Here is a 19,562-nt window from a genome sequence, read left to right as displayed (position 1 = left end):
AGCAAGTTGATGAATGTTCGTGAAATCTAAAAAAAGTACTACATACGCACACTTTTTACGTGCAAAGTACATACTGTAAGCTTTGGAATGATGGAACAATTCAGGTACAAATGAGAAAATTAAATTCAAATCAGGAGCACCAAAATCCAGAAGATGTAATTTATATCCAAATTTTACAAGCATACGTTAGTACAATTTCACCAACTGAGCAGCTTGTGGCACGGGAAAATGTTGTTAACTATTCTACAAATACCCCATACTCTCCAAAATTGCATTTAAATTTTCTATGCAATCAGAAACAAAGACTGTAATTTATTTTCCTATAAATTTTAGGAAAAGATATGTTTTACATCTTTCAATAGCATAGAAATCATCTCACTTCCGAAGTAGTTTCCAAAATTGCAACATGTGGAAGACAGCAATGGCAGTTCGTTCAAGCTGAGTGCCTTCTTTTGGTGGCCAATAATGTTCTAAATAGGGTGCAGGACCTCCAAAGTTTACATTCAACATTGATGGCATGCGGACATTCAGGTAGGCACTGATAAGCCACCAGTCCTCAAGCTGAATAAACAACATAGAACAATAGTCATAATTTTGTTCTAACATCAAACAAAAAAAACAAACAAACGTTCTCACAAGAAAACAACATCCAATGCCAATTACAACAAAATACTCTAACACGGCACATGCATCTGAAGGCATTTTATCCAGAAGACGCACAATTAACTTGTAAATTCATTGAACTCTTGCAAACAAAATTAACAGTACAAGATATTCCAATGATTCTCAAAGTTCTAAGGACTATTTTCTAACACAGGCAAGGATTTCCCCAGCAAGTATCAGGGACGATGCGCCGAACTGACTATGTGTGGAGCTGGATGAACACAGCAGGCCAAGCAGCATCAGAGGAGCAAGATGGCTGACGTTTCGGGCCTAGACTCTTCTTCAGAAAGACCCTTTTTCTGAAGAAGGGTCTAGGCCCGAAACGTCAGCCTTCCTGCTCTTCTGATGCTACTTGGCCTGCTGTGGTCATTCAGCTGTACACCTTGTTATCTCAGATTCTCCAGCATCTGCAGTTCCTACTACCTCTGCCAAATTGACTGTCCTAATTAAACAACTACTTCACTTTCACTTCTACATAACTTAGCCCATGTTTTTGTTTCTGGGCATACAAAGAAAGGACATCATCTAGGTGTGGTCCCATACATACGGATGACAAAGTTCTCAGGCTTGGGCTTAATACTACCAAAACATCATTTGTCTCCACACAGCAGAGGACAATATGACAGTATTGAGTTCCCTTATAGTGAAATCCTAAGGCAGAACTATTCTCAGTATTTGTGATTAATTGTCATACTAGCACACGTCTCCATCATCTCAGGTGCAAGTACAATCTTGGGACCATGCTAATCTTGGCATGTGTAGCAAGGGAACTTTGAATTAAAAACAAAGGCTCTTAGAAGTTGATGAACAAACACATACATGGGAATGTGATGGGAAAGAGCAATGTCACAGAACAAAGAGGTGGGTTTTTAATCCTCTGCATAAACAAATTCATAATCGCAACAGGATTGTTGAGCAGTGGAGTCAAAAGTAAAGAGTCATTACTCAGGCCGATCTCAAATGCTTCCTAACAATCATTCTGGAAAATAGATGAGATAACCCTGGAATATCAGCCATCTTTAGGGTGTAGATGATGCACAAGATTAGACTGAGAAAATAGAGGACAAAAAACGCCTCTAAATGCAGAAATATACATTAAAATGGAATTTTTTTTCAAAAACATAAGGAAAGCAATTACATTTAAATAAAAATCTGCAGACAGGTAACTAGTAAATTATGATGAAACAAACTAACTAGACTATTTAAATTATTATATGTATATCAACAGCATCTGAACTCCTGCTTACCCAATTTCTCCTAACTTTGGCCCTCTCCAGAAGTTTTTGATGCAGCTGCTTACCAATTCCTTGTCCAAATGTTTTAACAATTGCTGTGCTTCTTTCCAGTTCTTCTTCATTCAAAAAAGGCTTCACTAAGACAATTTTTGAAAATTCAACTGTATAATTACAACTAAATAATACTGAGACATCTGCATAGACTTGAACAGGTTTTCAAGTAATTTCTTGGCATAAAACATAACTTGAAAAATATTGAGGCATTGCTACTGTAAACTTCGAGGCTGAAATTTGAAGTTTCCCAGTGACAAGAGGTTTTTTTTTGAAATAATCAAACATTTCTATACAGCAAATATGGCACAACGTAATGAAAGATATCTGGAAGAAACAGAATCAAGAGAATGAAAATATCTACAAACAATGAGTATGAGGCACAAAATTGGAAGACTTGCAGCAATATCCAGTTGAGCAATGATGAACAAAAAAATCAATCAAATTTTATGGCTGCAACATACCAGTTCTAATAAAATAAATCAAAAAGCAGAACTGAATCACCAAAAACGTTCTGTGCAACAGCCTGCAGAAAAAAACAAACAACCTATTTCACCTGAACAGACACTGTCTATAAAATTGAACAAAACATGATAAAATTCAAGAATGCAAAACAGTCAACAGCTCCCATGTGCGAAAAACAAAGAATCCAAGGAAGTAAAACATAATTTCAGTTTGGAGGAATTACTCAATTTTATAATCAGAAAAGACGTTGCAATGTATAATTGTGACAACATTCTGAAAGTGTGTGTTTCTGGCATTTTTTTCCCCTCTTATGGGTGAACAATGATTGAGGGGAGGAAAAAAAAGTGAAATCTCTGATTTGTTGAAATTGATGTCAAAAGTTTAATGTTACTTCCTGACTTAAAGCAACATGCCATGTGAGCATGTTTTGAAGAAAAGTTAAATTAATGCCAGTTGTCAGGGCTTTTCTACACTCAATTCACTGTTACAGGAATCAGCCAGCAGGAGGGATATGGGTCACACATGAGATTTCAGACTCTTGAAGTTTAGGAATGCAACCGCAGTGGAAGATATCCTGCTCAAAACTAACCAACAGTTTTTGCTTACAATAGAGCCCAATAATCAAAGTCCACTTTTATTACTGTAAGCAAAGATGTCAAAGAGCTAGGTGAATGTTGTTATAGCCTGAGGACATTCATTATCCATACTTGGATGGAAAGAATGTCAATGTCCACAAATCAATGGCACCTATTGAACAGATGCCAGCTCGAGTCACTAACATTATGACAAGGGATGCAAGGCAGAAAACAGAGGGCAGGGAAAAATTAAATCTCCACACTTGGGAACAAAAATCAAAACTTGGAGAGTGCAGACTACGATGTATAAAATAAATTGATAAAAATATTTTTTCTAAGTAACATTAAAATTCAACTAAATTCTTGCATGACTATCTACTCCTGTACGCTAAGTATCACATTTATCTGCTGCCAGATATCTGATAAGTTTAATTAGTCCAATCTATAAGACACTTCTACCCAAAAAATAGTTTCTTTTCTAATTGCAAAAGAGACTCAACCACAATATTGAGTTTATGAAGAGTTTTCGAACAGACTGTGATGTTAATATCGTACCTGCTTCTAAATATTTCATCAAAGATTCCTCAAGAGAGGGTACAGGTAGTGGAGGTAATGAGTCCTGGTATTGAAACGTACGCTCTTCATTTGATTCAAACATTTGATTTTCCATTTTATAAAAAGGGGGATGTATCACCTTATATCTGGCAAGAACACAAGAAAACATGGAATTAGGAAAAGATATTCAACCCATAAAGATCTGTTTCTATAAATGAAGTCCAATATATATTTATATTGTACCCCATGATTTACCATTTGCCACGAAGGTTTGACCCTTATGACCTGCAGAAAAATAAAGGGGGCATGTGGGAGGAAAAATTGCACAAAGGCATGATGAAGGTGGTTTCAAAGGTAGAAACTAGACGTAATAAATTATTATTAAAATATGGTTTGAGAGAGAACCATAGAAGGCCAAAAATCATCAGCTGTTGGTCCACTATACGAAACAAAGGACAAGCAGTAATCTCAGTCAGAGGAATAATGGGTTCACGCTACTTCTTACAGCTAGAAAAAAAAGTTCAAAAAGTCAAAGCCAAAGACAGAATTTAAAATCAGTACAACTAACTGGCTTGTATGAATTCAGCACTGCTAGGGTGGTAATAGAAAATGAATCCCTTGTTTAGAGAGGACCCGAGTTGCAGGGTGTAGATTAAGTTTGACCTAGAGGAGGATATTGAAGAATGCATTCCACCAAACCAACATTCAAAGAAAAGCTTTAGAAACTGAGGACGAAACCTTGAATATGCCACTCACACTGCTTCATCATACGGACTCACTTTTTCAAAACATGGCAGGCTGCATGCAGTCCCCACAGTAATCAGTCTCTGTGGAGTTACTTCAGTGTCCACTAGCACATCAAGGTAAGCCTCCAATAATAGTCCAGGGGCTTCACAATGTCAGTCAGACCGAATGCTCTCCATGCAAGAGGTAAGAAACTCAATGTCTGTCAGCTCTTAAACTGTCCAGCTCTGTTTCCTCCTGGAATGATAGGCAGGTATTAAAGAGAGATGAAAGTGGATGACACAGCAGGTGGTTTTGGGGCAGGTAGAGAGGTATTCTAGCCAAGTGACTAGGCAGTGCACATAGCATGCTAGACTAGTGGTAGCAGGAGTTAGGATGGATGACAGCAAATAAACAATGATGTTGCAGGCATTAGTGACAGTGGTACAACATGAGCCTTGGGAACAAAGTTGCTGAAAAAGCTCAGTACGTCTGGCAGCTTCTGTGGAGGAGAAAACAGAGTTAACGTTTCAGGTCCGGTGACGCTTTCTCAGAACTGGGAGCCTTGGGAGATGGGTCTGTAGCAGAAAAGTGAGAAGTATCAGAGAGAAGATGGTAGCAATTTTGCTGGTCAAGTTGGGAATATCATTGACCTTCTACCTACAGTGCTGGGCATACCTGCAGATAGCTGACTCTGTTTTAACCTAGGTGTCAATGTCAGAAAAGGCTAGAATGGGCTGATGCTGTGGCCTCCACTTCTGGTCCTCGGGTTAAGAGGAAGCCCCAACTCTGCACCAATCCATCCTATAGGACCTCCAGGTTCCTGATTTTAAAGCAGGATGTCAATTTCCGCATCTGGGCCAGATTTCAGAAACTGATCAGGGCTGCTTCAGACTGACAGTATTTGATGGTGAACAACGGGTATTTAAAAATGGGATAGGTGCAAGGGTTGCTGGTGAATTCTGGGATATTTGGTAAGATGGGGTTGGAATTGAACATTAGGGATGCTATAGGGGTGGGTAAACAGATAGTGAGATGAATTTCGTGAAATAAAATGAAAAAACCTGCACAGCCTTTCGGTGAATATCCCTCCAAAAAACTTGATGCAATTCACTCTTCGCCAAAAAATGAAAGATTCAGCACATTGTTTCTGTTGGTAATACAGTTGGTAATTAGACAGGACATATTTCATGCAATTTGTGAAAGGACCTTTCAGTGGAAGGTCTGAAGATTCAGCGAAGGTTTGAACTTCAATTCTATTGGTGGACAAGAGGTTGAAACGTTCAGGTGTAACAATAGTGAAATTGTCAGGATAAGAATGTGCAACTTTCAGGTTCAAATCATGGTAGGGTTCCAACTATTCGTGGTCCATATTAACAGCAGCAGTATCTACAAGATGCGCTGCAGAAATTCAGCAAAAATCCTTATACACCAACTACCAAACCTACAACACTTCCATCTGTGTGGGTTTCCTATGGGTACTTCAGAATCCTCCCACAGTCCAAAGGTGGGCAGGTTAGGTGGATTGACCATGATGAATTGTCCATAGTGTCTAGGGATGTGCAGGCTAGGTGGGTTAGTCATGTTAAATGTGGGGCTACAGGGAATGGGTGGAGGACTGGTTGAGATCCTGTTCGGAGAATTGGTGTCTGCTCAGTGAGCTGAACAGCCTCTTTCTGCACTGTAGGGATTCTATGATTATGAAACAAAACAATGGATCCTAAAGGTTAGAAACAAAAACAGAAATTGTTGGAGAAACTCAGCAGGTTTACAACATCTGTGCAGAAAAAGCAGAGTTAATGTTTCAAATCCGGTGACCCTTCTTCAGATTTATTGTGCACATTGCACTCATCTCCTTCACCAAAATCAATTTATTCACAATTTGTAAACCTCTTATGGTATTACATACTTACCTGTAACCCTTTCTACAGAACAAAATATCTTTTTGTTTGCAATATAAAGAATTCAAAGAAGGTGGTAAAGTAAACTCTCGTTATTGCTCAAAAAAGATATGTTTATTGAAGCTTTTGGTCTTGCACTCATCATTTTCAAGAATACTAATTCATTGAAAAAGCTGATCGATAAGTATTAATAAGATAGATAGTAAGAAGTGCCGATGCTGGAGTCAGAGAATACACAGCGTGGAGCTGGTGGAACACAGCAGGCCCAGCAGCATCAGTGGAGGAGGAGGAAAGCTAACGTTTTGGGTCAGGACCCTTCTTGAGAAAGGGGGGAGGGGGAAGGGTGCTCAGAAATAAAGACAAAGAGGAGGGGTGAGACTGGGGAAGGTAGGTGGGATGGTGCTAGGTGAGTGCAAGAAGGGAGTGGTGGGGATTGGTCAGTGAAGTGGAAGGAGCAGATAGGTGGGAGAGAAGATGGGTAGGTTGTGTCAGGTCAAGGAGGCAGGGATGAGAGGAAGAGTTGGTCATGGGATGAGTTTGGGACCGGAGAGATTTTGAAACTGGTAAAATCCAGATTTATGCCATTGGGCTATAGGGTCCCAAGGCAGAACAGAAGGTCCTGATCCTCCAATTTCCAGGTGGCATCATTGTGACACTGGACAAGACCCAAGATGGACATGTCACCCAGGGAGTGGGAGGGAGAGCTGAAATGGTTCACAACCAGAAGGTGTTGTCATTTGTCGCAAACAGAGCGCAGGTGCTCTACAAAGCGGTCTCTGAGCCTTCGCTGGTCTCACTATGTAGAGGAGGCCACATTGGAAGCAGTGGATGCAATAGACCACATTGATAGATGTGTAGGTGAACCTTTTTCTGATGTGAAAGGTCTGTTTGGTGGATTGAATAGCGGTGACGGGGAGGTGTAGGGGCAGGTGTAGCACTTTCTGTGGTTGCAGGGAATGGTGCCGGGGGTGGTGGGGTTAGTGGGGAATTTGGAGGGGATGAGACTGTCATGGAGAGAACGGTCCCTACGAAAGGCAGATAGGGGTGGGGAGAGTAATGCCATCAACACATCCCCTCTCCCCAAAAAAACAAAGACAGAATCCCCCTTGTCCTCACCTATCACCCCAATAACCTCTGTATGCAACATATCATTCTCTGCCACCCACAATCAAAGATATATCTCCCTCCCCACCCCTATCTGCCTTTCATAGGAACTGCTCTCTCCGCGACTCCCTTGTCAGCTCCACACTCCCCACTAGCCCCACCATCCCCGGCACCTTTCCCTGCAACTGGAGGCAGTGTTACACCTGCCCTACACCTCCACCCTCAACTCCATTCAAGCCTCCAAATAAACCTTTCATATCAGACAGATGTTCACCTACACATCCATCAATGTGGTCTATTGCATCTGCTGCTCCAAATGCAGCCTCTTCCTCATCAGTCAGACTAAGCGGAGGCTTGGAGACTGCTTTGTAGGGCACCTGCACTCAGTTCACGACAAACGATGACACCTTCAGGTTGCAAACCACTTCAATTCCCCCTCCCACTGCCTGGGTGATATGTCCATCCTGGGCCTCCTCCTGTGTCACAACGATGCCACCTACAAACTGGAGGAGCAGCATCTCATATTGGGAGCCTAGAGCCCGATGTCCTAAATGTGGATTTTCCCAGTTTCAAAATCTCCCCAACCCCAGCCTCATCCCTTGTCCAACCCTCCCTCTTATCCACACTTCCTTGACCTGACACAAGCTATCCATCTACTCTCCCTTCTCACTGACCAATCCCCATTACTCCCTACCTGCACTCACCTATCACCATCCCACCTACCTTCCCCAGCCCCAACCCTCCTCTCTGTCTTTATCTCTAAGCTCCCTTCCTGGCCACCCTTCTCATTTCTGAAGAAGGGTCCCGACTCGAAACAGATGAAACATCTGCTATCAAACCTCCCAGCTCAGCAAACACACCAACACCTGAGCTACGATTCTTCACTTAAACCCTGAAAAGGTGGTCATCAATTTGGCTACCTGCACAAATGGCCCAGGTGATGCCAGTTGCTGGTAACAGATGTCCCCGAAACAAAAGGAATCTGTACCTACACATTTCACATCACTATGTTCCATATGTAATCTCGTCATAGTGGCTGTGCACGTACAGATGGTCAACTGAGGCTGAAGCTCCTCATCTCTGGGATCAAGGGACTGAAAATCTGGGAGCAGGACAGCTAAGCAGCTCTTCACAAGCTGAAATCGGACTTGGGGGAGCATTGCCAGCACCAAGGATATACCCCCTGCTCCAGTGAAAGTCCAAGGGCTGGCTCAATTGACAATCCCTCTGGTTGGAAGGTAGCTGTACCTGTCATTCAGCAGCTATGCAGCACTGCCAGCTGGAATATCCATTTGTGTGTGCACCTTTCGCCACCTAGAGGTGGTGTTGCGACAAATTACAGCCCATTGTAAAATGAGTGATTTTGACCCACGAACCTGTTAAATACCTCACAAACTACAGATTCAATGATAAAATTATCCCGACAGGATGCATTCTTACATGTCCCACTGATGCAGCATTTTGTGGGGGAGAATAATGCAAATAGATCACCAAGTTGTTGCCTTCTGACAGAAACAATCAAAATTATCAGGGGTGTGTGGGTTATAGGGGGTTGGGTCTGGGTGGGATGTTTCAAGGGGCGGTGTGGGCTTGTTGGGCCGAAGGGCCTGTTTCCACACTGTAGGTTACCTAACCTAATCTAATCTAATCAATTTTCCTGCTCCTCTGAACCTGCCTGGCCTGCTGTGTTTTCACAGCTCCACGCTATTATCGACAAGTATTAATGGATACGTTCTCCATGGCAAAGCCTCTACCAGAGGTTACTTGCCAACTAATCAAGTAGTACAAATATTAGTTTCCTCTTGAATTTGTACTCTTGTGAAACACCCTGAATGCAGGAAAAAAGCTTTGATAAAATACAATTTTTTTCATTAATATTTAATTTTGTATTTTTTTTATACCTACTTGTCACTGACTGATGTTCCTAATTAATGCAATAGAGGTATAATTAAAAATTAAGAAATGATTTTCAGGTTGTATTTCCTCAGTATTTTGAAAGATCTTGATTCAGAAAGCTTGCAAGGGATGCTGGGAAAGATTGTTAATAAACGATTCTGGAAAGCGCTAGCTCATTTAAAAACTGATTGAGATACAAAAACTTCTTAATCTGTATCCCCGCAAGGTTTCATTCTGTTTTAGCCAATGTTGCAGTGTTTTTTTTTCCATTTGAGAACCACAATACATTGAATATGACTCAACTATCAGTGGGTCTGCCTACTGAAACAGTTAAGCAGCTAATTTTTAAACAAACAGTCAAAGTACAAGTGTTGTTATGCAAAGTACTGGACTTTCAAATGTCATTGGCAAATTGCCAATTTTTTAAGTGGGCATATATTACAATGAAATCATTTAGTCTCAGTATATTGAGTACACATTCACAAAGGGTGGCAAATATCAAGCAAACACAATGGACCAGTTATTTTGAAACACAAGAATGCAAAAATCACAAATGACTATGAGGTAAAGGTGACATAATAAATACAAATAATCATATTATCCATAATCTGTTAAAAAGCATTTGGTCTAAAGCTTATATTTAGTAACCTACATTTTACTTTATGCCTTATTTTAATATTATTGTCAGTAAAATGATACGTCACTTGTTACAGGACCTTAAAGTCTTATTTAAGCCATATAGCTCAAGGGTTAGACTTGGTCCAACTTTGTCTATAGTTCTCTGCATCACACTTTACAAATGGGGGTAATTATTGTACCTTGAAATTCATGACAAGGATAAACAATTAAGTAAATAAGCGGCTCTGGACATCAGCATGCAAGGAAAGGATAGAATATTTGGGATATTTGCAGTAGGGAAAAGACGGCTGAGGAAATGATCTTTGCAGGAACTGAGCCTGGAGAGAAGTATCGGCTATCAATACCAGCTGAAAAGAGAACTCAATTTTCCTCTGCATAGGATGGTGAAATGTCCAAACAGTATTACCGGTGTATCAAAAACGTGATGGACTACGGCAGTTCCGGGAAGCAGCTCAGCACCACCTTCTCAAAAGCAGTTAGGAAAGGGCAGTAAATGTTGGCCTTGCCAATGATATTTATTTCCTATTAAATACAAAAAATCTACAAGGGGAGAAGTGGAAGATGCAGTATGAGTTTTAAGATTGTGATGGTCAAATTATTCTCTGGCATGGTTAATGAAGGGTAAAGTGGGATACAGAGTCTTGTTTGTTAGAATTGGTTCACTGAATATGAATAGACCTTTCTATTCATTGCAGTATTATGTTCCTCACTGTACTGGTTAGAACACAAGCTGTTAAGATGATTACTTTGAGTGTTTGCCAGTGCAATTCTGTCAGGTCCTGCTGCAAATGGACACAAACTGCTTCCATACCTAAGTATACAGGAATGGAGCTAAACATTGCACAGTGAACATCCCCAGTTCTGACCTTATGATGATTGCAAGGTTATTGATGAACAGCTGAAGATGGTTGAAACTCCTAGAGTCATGTCCTGGAGCAGAGATGATTGTCTTCCAACAACCCACAATAGCACCTGATAAACTTCAGACATGGCATTTTGTGGCAGAATCTGTATCCCATATATTTGTCTCTTTAACCTTTAATGCTGGAGTGTCATATGAACTGACCACCACCTTACCAAGAGGGAAGAATGCCAACAACAGTACCTTTGAAGTGAAGAATAAGAACAACTAACGCCAAATCTAACGTGGGCAAGGCAGGATATAAATTAAGGCTCCACAGTGGAGTCGCAGGTGGATATAGTGGTTAGGAAGGCATTCCGCACCCTCGTCTTCATTGTTCAGTGCACTGGGTGTAAAAGTTGGGATGTCATGTTGTGGCTGTATAGGACATTTGTGAGGCCACTTTTAGAATACTGTGTTGAATTCCGGTCTCTCCTCTATTGGAAGGATGTTGTTAAACTTGAAAGGATTCGGAAAAGATTTATTAAAGGTGTTGCTGGAATTGGAGAGTTTGAGCTATAGGAAGGTCTGAGTAGGTTGAGGCGTTTTTCCCTGGAGCATCAGAGGCAGAGGGGTTACTTTATAGAGGTTTATGAAATCATGAGGGGTGTGGATAGGGTAAATTGTCGTCTTTTTCTCAGGATATAGGAGTCCAAAAGTAGAGAGCATAGATTTACAATGAGGGAGAAAGGTTTAAAAGGGATCTGAGCAGCAAACTTTGTCCCGCAGCAGGTGGTGTATGTATGGGACAAGATGCCAAAGTAAGTGATGGAGGCAGGTTCAATTATAACATTTAAAAGGCATCTGTATGGGTATATGAATAGGAATGGTTTACAGGGATATGGGCCAAATGCTGGCATTTGGGACTAGATTAGTTTAAGATATCTTGTTGACATGGTTGAGTTGGACCAAGGGTCTGTTTCCATGCTGTATAACTCAATGATTATAACAATAAACAGTTTCATTTCTGCTAGGTATGGCTCCAACCACCAGAGAGCTTTTCCCCCTTATTTCTATTGACTCTAGTTTTGCTAGGGCACCTTGATGCCACACCCAGTGATACAGTGCTTTCATGTCAGGCATAGTCACCTTTACTTCCTCTCGAGTATTCATACAAGACGCTAAAAAAAGGGCCCTTTCCCCACAAGTAAAAGGAGCTACTAAAGGCATTCTTCACCAGGTGAAAATGTGAAAGCTGGGGTATGACAACCAAGTTATTTTGTTACAGTATTAGTTTCCCTCACCACAGATGATTCCTATCCTGCTGAGTATCTGCAACATAATTTGTTATTATTTCAGATTTCAGCATTTCCTGTGGGTTGCACTAATCCTATTAACTTTGAGTATGGTGAAAAAATTGTGAACATTACGGCCTGTAAATCTTCTGTTTTTAGCTGTGTTGGAGTTGTTTTTGTTTAAATGTTATGACTATATAAAGAATTCCCAGCTTTATGGCTTATTTGATAAAGCCTCACTTAAAATTGTCAAAGTTGGAAATTTCTGCAGATGTCAAAAGAATTACAGAAACAAAATACCATTACAGACTGCCACAAAAAAGACAGCCCCTTTTCTGGCAGCAAAATTCATGTTTAAGCCCATAATCTGAATATGTTTAAAAACCAAAATAAAACACTGGGATGCTGTAAATCAGGAACAAAACAGAAGTTCCTGGAAAAGCTCAGCAGATCTGGTAGTATCTGAGAAGAAAAAAATCAGAGTTAACGTTTTGGGTCTGAAGAAGGGTCACCAGACCCAAAATGTGAACTCTTGATTTTTTTCTTCACAGATGTTGCCAGAACTGCTGAGCTTTTCCTACAACTTCGCTGAATAAGTTTCTGTTCATAAATGTCAGGGTTTTACTTACATGAGGGGTTGACCTCAATTTTTCAGCTCAAGGTACAAGTTTTAATTTATATTTGCTTTATAATTTAGCATGTGGGTTCAAGCAGACAATATCAGCCATGTTGCCAAATACATCTGCTGGAATTTAAGGCATCCCTACAAAAAGCAAACTGTATATGGCAACTAATGAATAGAAAGGGGTATTGTGCACTAACGCTGGCTGTTTAGTTTTTATGATCAACATCAAGATACATTCTAATCAACCTGTTCAGAGATATCATAACACACCTCTGCAGCAAACAGGATTTGAACTCAGGCCTCCTGGCTCAGAGGTAGTGACACTACCACTGCAGGGATGAGAGCCCCTACACTCAGTGTTGAAACTTCAAAGGCAGACTTGTACGTTGTGATCCACAGATCCTTATTGACTTAAGTAGAAGTGTCAGCCTGGTTTAGCAATTTCTTCTTGCATAATCACAGTAGTAAAATTCATGAACTAATGGTTCAGTATGTTCTCATTCTGTTTTCTAATCACATCTTACTGTTCAATTTTACGTCCATTCTGACTAACATTTTACAGAACAGTAGATTTGGTGGATAAGGGCAGAAAGCCTAATTACAAGTAACCAGCTGAATAGGAAAAATACCAGTGTAAAATGCAAATACAATGTTATCACATAACAAACTAGGGCACACAAAAGGATCAAATGGATCATATGAGCAGACATAGGCACCCATTGTACTGAGTACCAAAGACATGGTGGGAAGAAAAACACAGCTCAATTTCAGGGTAAGACACAACAAAAACATCTCTCCAACAGTCATTCCATAGAATCAAATATTTCAAGTCAATAAAAGGCTTTTCAACTTATAAATTTGTAAAAACTATTTTGAAAATAACACAGCAAATATCACTGAGTATCTCTAAACATGTGTATGTCCAGATCAGGCATACTATTCCTCAAAAGGAATGTCAAAAAAGAACTAGAAGTACAGAAGAATTGCTAACTTGAGCTGACAAGGATTGATATAACTTTCTCTACACCTCTTAGTTCCTTTGTACACCGCTTACATTTCCCTTACATACTGCACCAAACACTCGCCACCTAAATGTTAGCATATAAAACAGTAAAACGGTAAAGGCTTGCTGGCCCATTTCTGAAGAATGGTCCTGACCTGAAATGTCAACTTTCCTGCTCCTCTGATGCTGCCTGGCCTGCTGTGTTTCTCCAGCTCCAAACTGTGTTACCTGACTCCAGCATCAGCAGTTCTTACTATCTCTGATCCACCAGCCTGTTTTACACATCTGTGATGTCTTCAGCATGCATTGCCAGCCCACCCAGAATCATAAGTGTCTTCTGCAATTGGCTAAGAGGGTCAACAGATTAAAACAAATGGTGTGAATAAAGCGTTGACAGCTGAATAATGAGTGAAACGACGATCTGAGCCAATTAATTAAAGCAGAGAGAGATGACTACCAATAGTCAAAAGTAAGATGGCACTAGAGACAAACCAGTTGACTGGATTAACATGAGTAGGTATCGGAGTCAGTAGCAAACTGCCCAGTTTTCAAGAGAACAGTAACTATGACAACAAACAACCCTACTTTGGCTACCTCTGCAAGACAAGTCAGATCATTGACATGGATACAACCATCATATTTGGAAACACTACCCATCAGGTACACGGTAGATACTCATGGGTACTTAGTTTCTGTAAGAAGTCCGAAGTGTCACGACAGAAGTCTAGGGTTTTTTACATGATGGGTTTCAGGATGCCTCAAAGTAGCCAGAGAGATTCTCACTCAAGATGCCATTGCCTGACATGATGGGAAGTCTAGATGTGTTGATTTTGTGTGTGTATCTTCGGGAGGCAGCTGAAGTCTCCTCCCTGGAGAATACATGGGGTTAGGGCACATGGGTGCTCTAAAAGTTTGGACTGAAGGTCTTGATCAGTCTGTTGAGTTAATGGATGTGTTCTTTAGTCAGATCAGCAGATACCTGTCTATAATGTTCCTGGTTGTTCAGTTGCAGGTGCACTTTCTTGCAGTAGTCTGTTCTATGCTGTATGACAATGACTCCTCCTTTCTATGCTGGTCTAGAGTCTGTGGATGGTGTTGCATTGTGCTTGGCTGACATTCTGGGCTATCTTGTGAGCATGACTGATGAATCTAGCATTGTTGGACTGATGGCTTCAGCATCCATGTCAAGCCTAGGGCAGCAACATTCTCAAGGTGTCTAATTCAACTCTTTCTTCTTTGGTTGCTGCACTGCGGATCTCTCTGTCGACTGTTCCGGTTCTTTGGCTGTCTCATTGGGCTCGCTACTGACATCTTGGGGTTTGTTGAATAACTCCTGGACCCTCATTCAGCTGATGTGTATGCTGCGAGACCAGTTGGGTCCATTTCGGTGGTGGGGCAAAAATTGAGTTTTTTGCTGAGAACTTCGATTTTGTATGAAGTGTGTGGTAGACAAGTTGATGATGGACACCTTTATAGTGGTACCGGTTTCAACCATGCTACCAGGGTGGCTTGGTTGCTGATAGCATTGAAACCAAATTTCCCAGGTCTCCTCTTCTCAGTATGTATGTAGGTGGTATAGTTCCATTGCCTCATCTTCTACTGCCTTCTGAAGATACACAAAGACATCATACGAAGATGTCCCACCATATCAGGCAATAGAACCTTGTGTGAGAATCTCTCTGGCTACGTCAAGGGCATCCTAAAAACAACAGTACATGAAATATCTTACAGAAACCCAGCACACACAGAGCAGTTGAACCAAGAACATTCCTCACCACAGTGGGCATTTTGGCGCTTTACACCACCATCCCCCATGATGATGGCATCGCTGCAACAGTCTCTGTACTCAAAACTGACAAGTGCTGATCTCCAGACACCATCCTCAACTCATCAGCTTCATCCTCGACCACAACGCCTTCACCTTCAACAATCAGTTCTTTATCTAGACACAAGGAATAACCATGGGGGCCAAATTTATATCTCAATATGCCAACATTTGCATGCACAAGTTTGAATAAGACTTCTTCACCATGTAAGGCCACCAAGCAATGCCATACATGAGATACATTGATGACATCTTCTTCCTTTGGACTTACAGCAACAAAATCACGGAAATGACTGCACAATGATATCAAAAAGCTCCATCCTATCATCAGATTTACCATGGACTACTCTTCAGAATTGGTTTCAGTCTTAGACACATGCAGGTGAGACCACCAGCCACCAAGTACACAGTACATACTCAAGCAACTCGGTCAACGTTGTCTACCTCATACCCTGAAGGAAAGGAAGTCCCGAGGCATGGTACGTCGGCAAGACTACAACAATGGATGAATGGACACCACACAATCGCCAGGCAGTAGGGGAACACTTCAGCAATCAAAGACATTCAGCCTCCAATCTTCGGGCAAGCATTCTCAAAAGCGGCCTTCAAGATACACGATACAGCAGAATCACTGAGCGGACATTGATGGCTAAGTTCCACCCTCGTGAAAATAGCCTCAGTTGTGATCTTCAGTTTGTGTCGCCCTACATGTAATCCCACTATATTGTTCCGTGTTCGTAAAATCTTCCTAACTGTCGTGTTTTGAAACCAGTACCTTGATTACTTGTGATTATCTCTCTGCCTTAATTAGTTTGTACAGTTTTTGATTACTTGTTACCATTGTTTGGCCCTGGTCATGCGACTCTGATACCTACTCATGTTAATCCAGTCAACTGGTTTGTCTCTAGTACCATTTTACTTTTGATTATTGGTAGCCATCTCTCTGCTTTAATTAATCAGCTCATAGATCATCGTTTCACTCATTATTCTGCTGTCAACACTTTATTCATATCTTTTATCTGTTGATACTCTTGATTATCTGCAAAGACTTGTTATTCAGCCTGTCGACACTCTACTCACACGATTTGCAATTATCTGTTGACACTCAATTACCTGGAATTATCTTGCAATTGTCTCTCCACCTATATATTCTGTGCCTGGGGATCTCCCTCCACTTCACCTAATGAAGAAGCAGTGTTCTAAAAGCTTGTGATTTCCAATAAGCCTGTTGGACTTTAACCTGGTGCAATGTGACTTCTGACTTTGTCCACCCCAGTCTAACGATGGTATCTGCACATCATGGAAAGACAGTGTTGGAGGGGGGGTTTCAGAGGCTCTGTGATTGATTGTGGGGAAGATGGGACCTGTACTAGCTGGATAAGTTACACCCCAGCAGGACTAGAACAGTGGCCTTGCAGAGGCATTTGGTACTACTGTCACAGACGGTTTAAACCAGAATGTTATAAGGATGGGAATCTGAGCAGGGACACGAGAATGAGGGAAACAAAGGTGGAAGTCAGGATAAAGTAAAAAGCCAACGTAGAAGGCAAAGGAACCAAGGGCAAGGGATTAAGCATTTTATATACACAAACACACGCATACATAGAATTTGGTGAAGGAATCAAGTATTTCTATGTTTGCTGATGAGAAATAGGTAGGTTTGAGTGATGAGAAATAAATATGCAGGCTCAGGGCCAGTCAGACAAGTTGAGTGGGCAAATGTATGGCAGAGCAGTATAACATGACAAAAGCCCACTTGGGTAGAAAAAACAGAATATCACTGTATGTCTTAACGGATGATAGATTGAGAAATGTTGATGTACAGAGGGACCAGGGTATCCTTGTACATTAGTCATTGAAAACCTGCAGATGGACCAACAGTAAAGGCAGCCAGTGGTTGTGTTCAGCCTTCTGTTTAAAAGGGTTTAAGTACAAGAGCAGGATGGTGTTGCTTGGGTTGACTGGGCCTGTATTCAATGATTTAGATTAGATTAGATTCCCTACAGTGTAGAAACAGTCCCTTCGGCCTAACAAGTCCATACTGCCCCTTGGAGCATCCCACCCAGACCCATCCCCCTATAACCTACACACCCGTGAACACTATGGGCAATTTAGCATGGCCGATCCAGCTAGCCTGCACATCTTTGGGCTGTGGGAGAAAACCAGAGCACCCGGAGGAAACCCACGCAGACACAGTGAGAATGTGCAAACTCCACACAGACAGTTGCCCAAGGCTGGAATCGAACCCGGGTCCATGGTGCTGTGAGGCTGCAGTGCTAACCACTGAGCCACCGAGGGGAAGAGAGGGGATCTCACTGAAACATACAAAATACTGACAGAAACAGAAAGTGCTGGAAAATTCGACAGGTTGCTTCTGATAAAGGGCCACTGGATCTAAAATGCTGACTCTATTTTTCTCACCACAGATGCTGCCAGACCTGCTGAGTTTCTCTACCTTTCTGTCTTTGTTTCAGGTCTCTAGCTTTTGCAGTTTGTTTTATTTGTTTCATTTAACTGAACGCATTTTTTTTAAGCACAGGCTCAACATTCTCTAGATCTCTATCGGACGACAGGTGTTTTAAACTGGGTATTCATCTTTATCGCTTCCCACTACAACTTTCCAAAGTGTACCTACCCCTCAGAAAACCAAGGGTTGCATAGCTCCACATGCACACATCTCTCCGTCACTACTTCATTTCCATGTCTGAAATTCTTATCCATACTTACCAAGCCTAACCTCAAAATTTCACTAACATCCCATTACCAGATTTCTAAATTGTACTCTCCACAAACATCAATTGGTGCGAGACAGTCACCAATGCTGTCTTACCATTTAAAGCTTTTGTCTTTCATTACTTCCATGCACTTTCTGTACAACCTCATATCCGTCTTATCCATACAATGTCTATTACATGTCAGCATATCAAATGCAAACTCCTGGCCCTCATTTATAAATCCCTCCAATTCAATCTCAATGGCCTCCTCCATATTTGCACTGCAGCTTTACCACTTGGTCATCCAACTCTGACCTCCTACGCATTCCACACACTATCTTTATAAGCCATAAAATCTACAACTGTTTGCCTTGCCTTTTGACATTCAATCCCTCAAGTTATTCAGCATGATATTTACCCCATTCTCATTAAAGCCTCTTCAAAAGTACCTTTTCAGCCTTGCATCTGTTCAATAACCCAAACTGTCTCATGGACAAATGCTGGGAAGTGTTTTATACTTTTTTTTAAACACTGAAGTGTACTGTAAAAAATGCAAGTTGTTGTCAGCTTAAGTCATTAAAGGGAACACAACCAGAGAATGATGCAATATTCTTAATTCATAGCGCAGTAAGAATTGTATTCTCTGCAGAAAGATCAATTAAAACACCAACAAGCTGATGTGAGATCAAAAGAGTGGTTACATCAACATCTCAATGAGCAGATATTTGTTAGTACCCAGAAAGAAGCAAAAAGAGTTCAAAGAAAGGTCGAAGTCCGAAACGTCAGCCTTCCTGCTCCAGATGCTGTTTGGCCTGTGGTGTTCATCCAGCTCTACACCTTGTTATCTCTGAATTATGTTCTATGCTTGTTTATCCATTAAGTTGTCGTTAATACTGTGAAATGCTTACCAATATCAGTATGAACACACTGAATTTCAACAACATTGAAAGCCGAATTCAAAAATGAACGACAGTTTTCACTTGCATGGGAACCTTTCATCCTCCAGGCATCCCCAAAGTACCTTTATCAACGATGGCCTTTTGAGGTGCGATCACTTTTGTAACTGTAGGAAACTCAGCAGAACCTTTCAGCAATAACAACTGGACAAGTTACGAGTGTCGGATGAAGAATCAATGCTGTTTAGGACACTGGGCAGAATAGCCTCGATATTTAAAAATGATCCTGCGATAGCGTTTTACAGCATGAAAAGAGGCTCTTCGGCCCATCGTGTCTGAACCAGTTTTCAAGCGATAATCTTTGATATTTACCTTGGGCTGGGGACAGACAGCGCCCTCGGCGCAAGATCACAAGGAGTTAGCAACCCTGAGAGTGCAGCAGTTCCTCGGTTACGCACTGGAATGTCAGCCTTGGTTGTGTTCTCAGGTCTCTAGAGTGGGTCTTAAACCCTTATCAGGCTGCAGCCTACAAACTGTATCCCCACAGACACCTGCT

The 19,562-nt window shown here is 41.3% G+C and overlaps 1 protein-coding gene across 3 annotated transcripts in view; it reads right to left on the bottom strand.

Annotated features, from left to right (window-relative positions):
* Positions 1–19,562, bottom strand: part of crot (carnitine O-octanoyltransferase) — a 72,421-nt gene that overhangs the window by 52,446 nt on the left and 413 nt on the right. Inside the window, exons 2-5 of one of the 3 annotated variants that reach the window (XM_048522745.2) lie at positions 4,324–4,525; positions 3,545–3,690; positions 1,911–2,035; positions 380–561 (exon numbers count right to left, since the gene is read on the bottom strand). In XM_048522745.2, coding sequence (XP_048378702.1) covers positions 380–561; positions 1,911–2,035; positions 3,545–3,659 — 422 coding nt within the window. In that variant the 5' untranslated portion in view covers positions 3,660–3,690; positions 4,324–4,525. Of the gene's footprint in view, positions 1–379; positions 562–1,910; positions 2,036–3,544; positions 3,691–4,323; positions 4,526–19,562 lie in introns of those variants that run through there. The other 2 variants (XM_048522737.2, XM_048522764.1) reach the window with 2 other exon arrangements.

This window comes from Stegostoma tigrinum, chromosome 2 (assembly GCF_030684315.1).
Source record: "Stegostoma tigrinum isolate sSteTig4 chromosome 2, sSteTig4.hap1, whole genome shotgun sequence".
NCBI lineage: Eukaryota > Metazoa > Chordata > Chondrichthyes > Orectolobiformes > Stegostomatidae > Stegostoma > Stegostoma tigrinum.
The sequence above is the reverse complement of the archived record's forward strand: the minus strand, read 5'-3'. Positions and strand labels throughout refer to the sequence as shown.